This window comes from Abramis brama (genome assembly GCF_963993115.1).
Source record: "Abramis brama genome assembly, chromosome: 3".
In the NCBI taxonomy this organism is placed as follows: domain Eukaryota; kingdom Metazoa; phylum Chordata; class Actinopteri; order Cypriniformes; family Leuciscidae; genus Abramis; species Abramis brama.
This window is the reverse complement of record NC_139965.1, coordinates 9,170,185-9,176,184: the sequence shown is the minus strand read 5'-3', so window position 1 is coordinate 9,176,184 and position 6,000 is coordinate 9,170,185. Positions and strand designations below refer to the sequence as shown.

The following is a 6,000-nucleotide window of genomic DNA, read 5'->3' as shown; positions in this document are numbered from 1 at the left end:
AACAGTTTCAGAAGAATGCCAACACACACACAAGCGTTCAACTCTGGCCGAGCCAAACATGCAAAGACGGCAAAACTCACATGAAACAGTCCGAGGTTACAACGAGCCACCTCCTTAGTGAAGAAATACGAGCAGTACTTCTGATTACAGGAAAGATTAAAACACTTTAACACTCGAAGAAATCACTCAAGTCGCGTCTTTTCTTCCCATAACTTTCTCTCGTCTCGCCTCTGTTTTTCTCTCGAACTTTCTCCCGAACTTTTTTCTGAACAGAAAAAACTCTCCCCTAGGAAAATCTGATTGGCTCACAAACTTGTCAGTCTCTTATTTGGGCCAATGCACATCATCTAACAACCCAAGATGATGTTAGACACGTTTTTCACATGTACGCCCCAACCAAACTATAATAAAACGAAAAAAGAAAAAAAACAATACATATTAAACATAAACATGTTTCAAATTACACAAAAAAAATAAATAAAGCATTTTATCATAATTTCACCCTCAGTAAATATAGAAAATAATAAATATACACATCAGGGTTACACATAAGCTCTCTGTAAAGTAATGCGTAGTCGCATAATATGACGTTTAGCCTCGATGATCCAATAGCAGCCTTCAAATACGTGAGCAGATGTTGTGTTGAAATGCTGTGAATTTCAGTTTATCCTTCATTCTTTTGCCTCACGTTACTAACGGTAAAAATAAGTTTCCATTAAATACGATACTTGATCATGAATAGCATAAGTGTTTTTATATGTAAATAACATTCAGAAACTGTATTTGAAATGAAATGAATAAGGATCAATAAATAAATATTGATGCAAAAAGCATAAGAAATTACGTTTATTGATTATGACTGATATTTGACATGCACAACATGGACCGATGCGCACAGCGGCGCGCTGTTTAGGATGGGTTTGTGTTAAAGATAGCCGCTAACAAAGTAATCTTTTCACATAATGTTCTCTCTCTTAAAATGTAAGCGAGTGTAAATGTCAGCATAATCATATATGTCTAAAGAATTGAAGTCTGTCAGGTAAAAGAAGAGCTTATTGATGCAGTTCAGTCTGTCTGATATTTTATTCCATCCGTTACTCCTGATCGGAGGCTGCCGTAAATATTTAGTTTATACGTAGAGTTACGATTCAACTAAGTTTAATGGTGCAACGCAAAAATATTTAGAAGTGCGTAAGTCGTAACTTAGTGTCCATTTACGTCAAAACTAGGCTAAGTTATAACTTACGCACAGCTGGTGCAACCGGCCCCCGGAATCTAGAGCGAGCGAGCAAGAGCGCGCACCTCCAAACCGTGTAAGGTTAGAGCACACGGCAGAAAGGGTGAGGGAGCGAGATATCAACATATCAACCTAAAATGTGGAACACAACTTGTTCAGATTTTTTGCTTTAATTTTCTTGCAGTTCTAGAGTAAAATATATTTTGTAATATATATATTTTATATAAAATATAAATAATTATATTTTTAAATTTGTACATTTTAATAAACTCAAACTTATATAACTTTTTTCTGTTTCACTTTCATAATTTATTTCACTTCAACAATAATCTGACAAATGTCTTCTTTAAAACAAGACCAATAGGTCTATATTCCAAAGCATTCTTGAATTACAACCATTTAAGTTTGGATAGTGATTTTCATGTTTATGCGAAAAAAAGGTGACAGTTAAAGGGTTAATTTAGTGATAACAATGAATTAATAAAGCGGTCATTTGCCAGGTTAGGTGTTCATATATCTCTGAAAGTATGCGATTTAAAAAGCCCATTTCGAGTCTTGACAATTTCGACCAAATACATAACATTAGCAAACTGTTACTGCGGTTATGGGATAGCTTACATTAACGTTACAGCACCTGTTATCGTTGACGTTAGCTCACTTTAAAGTTAATAAAAACCTTACTTTACCTCTCTGGATCTTTTGGGAATCTATGAAATGCTAGTTGATTGGTTGTACACTGGAAGTTGTTGCAGTTGATGGCAGAACACTGTTTTCTTTGTTTCCAATTATTTCCAGACATAATGTTAATGCTGTATAGTGTATACGGTAGTTGTGCTAACGGTAAAGCTGTTGGTTCAGTCAAAAATGGCGGCCGCGCTACCGAAGCGCCACCTAGTGGCTGTTGTCAAAACTGCAACGGAGTTTCGCCTCTTGGTACTTCTATACTCTTTGGTTATATATAAAGCTTGCAGGACAACTTGGTTGGCATTGCCTTTTCAGCGTGAGAAATACATGGTGTGGCGTGTGAGCGTGTGAACTGGTTGAATTGCGTGTGTCTCACGGCCAATGCGTGAGACTTGAGAACCCTGGCTAAGTCCTTCCACAGCAGAGAAATTAATATTTTTGAATAAAAATCTATAAAAAAGTGAGACATTGTGGCTTGATTTCTTTTATTAATATTCATTTTTCATGACCAAAATAACATTATGCACAGTGAGGAGCCTACAGCTTCACATATTAAAAAAATACAATAATAAAAAAACAACACATTGTTTAATGGCTCCTAGTCAAGGTTGTTTCAGATCAACACCTGCAAGTGACCACTAGGTGTCACCGTTGAGACGGGTGTCGGATTGTTTCGAAGCCTCGACACAACACGGCACATTTGCTTCAACTGTTTCATTGCTTCACGAAGCCTCGATCTGCCCATCACTAATTTAAACCATTAGGTGATACAGAAAACAACCAAACATACGAGACCAGACAAGGAATGACAGAACAAGCAGGAACTTAAATACACAGATGATAACTAGACAATGACAGCTGTGATGATAATGATGATCGCTGGCAGGTGCGGGTAATGGTAGAGGAGGAGCAGATGTGGGCCAATGATACTGGGATAAAGATAAACGATAAAGAAGCTGCACACAAACCTCAGTGGTTCGATTTTGGATTAATCAAGTATGTCGTCCTGCCACAGCCTGCAGCGCAGCGTCTTGATTGGTTCTCGCGTCTATCGTCACCGCTGTGTATTTGGAGTGTTGAAAGTGAACAACATTTGAGAACTGTCCCAAACAGGATAAATCATGTAAGAACAGTAAGAACAATCATGGCCACCATATTGGTTTTAAACAAACTAACAAATAAGTCAATAAATAAATAATAAAAACCTCATTGGTTCTGGCATCTTCCATCAATGCATCTTCCATCAATGCATATGATATGCTTTGGAAAACCACTGTATGCAGATTACGGGCAATATGGGTTGTAACATAAAACATGTAACCAAAGTCAGACAGACAGTTGAAATTGGGCTAATAAATGGAGTTTCAGACTATCAGTGGCAACTCAACTCAACTGGTTTGCTTTACAAAAAAGAAGATAATAAACAAGAAGCTTTATGGACAAATACAGGTTCCAATTATTAGACATTTAGAAGTCTGGCTAATAAAATAAAGTGATGTTGCATCATTAATAACTAACATGATCTATCAGTGGAAAAAAGTGTTTTGATTTTGACTCTTTGATCCACTGAAGGTTTCTGTGATTCACACCATGAATAAGACATGGTTGTTGTACTGGCCGTGTCATGCTGTCCAAGACAAATTTCCCAGGAATGGGACAATAAAGTATAAAGTAAGTAAAGACACATTAAGGGAAGCATTTAAACAATTTTATGAATGCACTTTAGAAATTCAGAATCGAATCATTAATTTAATTGTATCGAATTTTGAATCGTCTCGAATCTAATCATTCTGAATTTGCGAAAATTGCCCTTGAATCAAAAATCTATGAATCATGAATCAAATTGATTCACTGTCGACCCAAAGATTCACACCACTAATTTATTCCAGGAAACTGAAATATGCATGTTTTGTAAGTGACATCATATCCTAAATATCAACCAAACACACCAACAATCAAATATACATTTTACATATTTGTTACATTTAATTGACAGTTTATTGTGACATCACTTCACTTCTGCCTTTCTAAGAATAAACCAGATTTAATTCTCCTGAGACACAAATAATGATTATTCTTAAGATCTGCTGCTCACAGAATCATATTCAACAGTTATTGATACAGATAAGATTAGTGAAAAACAAAGACACAAACACACCAGATATGCAAAGAGATTCTTAAAACACACATGTGTTAGTATTTTAGACATCTAAAGAATATTCAATGATGTCTGAAAACTTTAATAAGATCACATTATGTTTTGATAATTAACACAGATAAATATTACAGACTATTAAAATATAATTAGAAGATTCACTCAGAAATGACTAAAGAACAAATTAAACATATGAAAGTGAATATGAAAACAGTGAATGTAAGTAAACACACAAACATTGCCGTCTTCTCACTCCTCAGATCTGCTGCAGATGAAGTTGAGTTTGTGAGTCTCAGGAAGGCTGATCCAGCGCTGATCTCCTCCAGACTGAACTGCTCCTTTTCTCTTCGTAAGGCTGCAGTTTTCCGGTGTCGTTCCGTTCCCTGGAGCCCAGTTCTGATAGCACACGATCTCTCCGCTCAACCAGAGCCACATGTTCATTTGGCAGTAGTTGTGTAAACCCAGCCACACCGCCTCAGTAGACGCACGTTTAACCACATTCATCACACGACGCTGCATCTCTTCTGACTGAACCGAGACCAGATCCGTATAATTCTGTCTGCAGTATCTCAGAGCTTCAGGCCACGTCAGATTCTCGTTGATCAGAATCAGTTTATCTGGACACAAAACAAACCACAAGCAAAAACTAGAGAGATTGATCAAAAACAACATGCAGAACAAACACTGTGGAGGAATCTGTCATGTCAGACATGTAGCGTGAACTTTAAGATATCTGGAGGTGATGGATGGATTGTGTGTGTTTGTGAGGATCTGCTCACCTTCATGACACACAAAAGGATATTGGTTGTCGCAACGGCTGTCATACCATTGACCCAGAGCATAGATCACTACACAATTTTCTGCAACATTAATATTTCCACCATTATTAGGTTCACCAGAAGCCCAGTCTCTGAATGAGGAGTTACTCTGATCTGACCACTGCCATTTATCAGCACTCGTCCTCTGCAGCCCAATCCAGACATCCTGAACACCTCCATCATTCACACTCTTCTTCAGCTCGTTCGTGTCGTTCATGTTGTCAGCGGTGGCCAGATCTGTGTATTTCTCTCTGCAGAATCTCTGAGCTTCAGTCCAGGTCTTCCTCTCGTTTATAAAGTGATACTGACGCTGAACACATTCAGATACGGAGCAGAGAGCTGTGAAAGAGAGCGTTTGATTTAATGCTTTTCATAACAGGGTCAAACCTGATGAAACTATAAACCATAAATAATACAACAAACACACTCACCAATGAGAAGAATCAAATATAGATTTTGGTCCATTTCTGAGGAAGAAACACAGTGAAAAACTCAAAAACTCAAGTAAAAAAAAAAAAAAAACTTGTTTTAACATGATCATGTAATAAAAACATTTTAGCAGCATAACATGATTCACAATCATTGAGACAATATTAACATCACAAAGTCTAATTGTTTTTGAAGAATGAACATGTTCTTACTTTAGAGGTCGTGTGTTTCTGTCCTGAGTCTGATGTTTCTGTCTGCAGATTTAAACTACGTGATTATTATATCTGCTCTCATCCCTCATTCAGCTCATCACGTCATTTGTTTCTTCAAAACCCATATTCCATATTTTACTTCCTCGTTATTTGTGTATTTGTCCAACTCTTTCCCCTTATTTGCATCTTGACGTCTGTGTCAGTCAATGTTAATATGGACCTTGATCAGAACATTATATACATATTAACATTCATAATTTAAATTTGAACATTAATAACTAAACAGTTTCTCTAATGTTATTGCTGGACTATATAACTCGTGTATCATCCCTGTTCAATTTGACGTGTGTTTGTGTATCTCTGCTTTTGGTCACTTTTTATCTGTTTGTGTGTGAACTGAACAATCCACTAATGATGTGATTGATGAGGGTTGAGTTCATTAGTGAAGACTGGTGATACTGGTTA

At 36.8% G+C, this 6,000-nt stretch overlaps 1 protein-coding gene across 1 annotated transcript; it reads right to left on the bottom strand.

Moving 5' to 3' along the window:
• Window positions 1–3,797: 3,797 nt before the first annotated feature.
• On the bottom strand, window positions 3,798–5,579 carry LOC311078616 (macrophage mannose receptor 1-like). The gene is made up of 4 exons (XM_084107551.1): window positions 5,536–5,579; window positions 5,326–5,361; window positions 4,856–5,233; window positions 3,798–4,693 (listed from the first exon to the last, which is right to left on the bottom strand). The coding sequence occupies exons 2-4, from the start codon at window positions 5,357–5,359 to the stop codon at window positions 4,326–4,328; spliced, it is 780 nt and encodes a 259-aa protein (XP_083963677.1). The 5' UTR covers window positions 5,360–5,361; window positions 5,536–5,579; the 3' UTR covers window positions 3,798–4,325.
• Window positions 5,580–6,000: the final 421 nt, after the last annotated feature.

Excerpts from the sequence above, each read along its gene's own strand:
- LOC311078616 (XM_084107551.1), bottom strand. The coding sequence starts at position 5,359 with ATGGACCAAAATCTATATTTGATTCTTCTCATTG. Across the intron at positions 5,234-5,325 it reads ATATTTGATTCTTCTCATTG|CTCTCTGCTCCGTATCTGAA; the intron begins GTGAGTGTGTTT and ends TCTCTTTCACAG. Across the intron at positions 4,694-4,855 it reads TCCTTTTGTGTGTCATGAAG|ATAAACTGATTCTGATCAAC; the intron begins GTGAGCAGATCC and ends TTTTGTGTCCAG.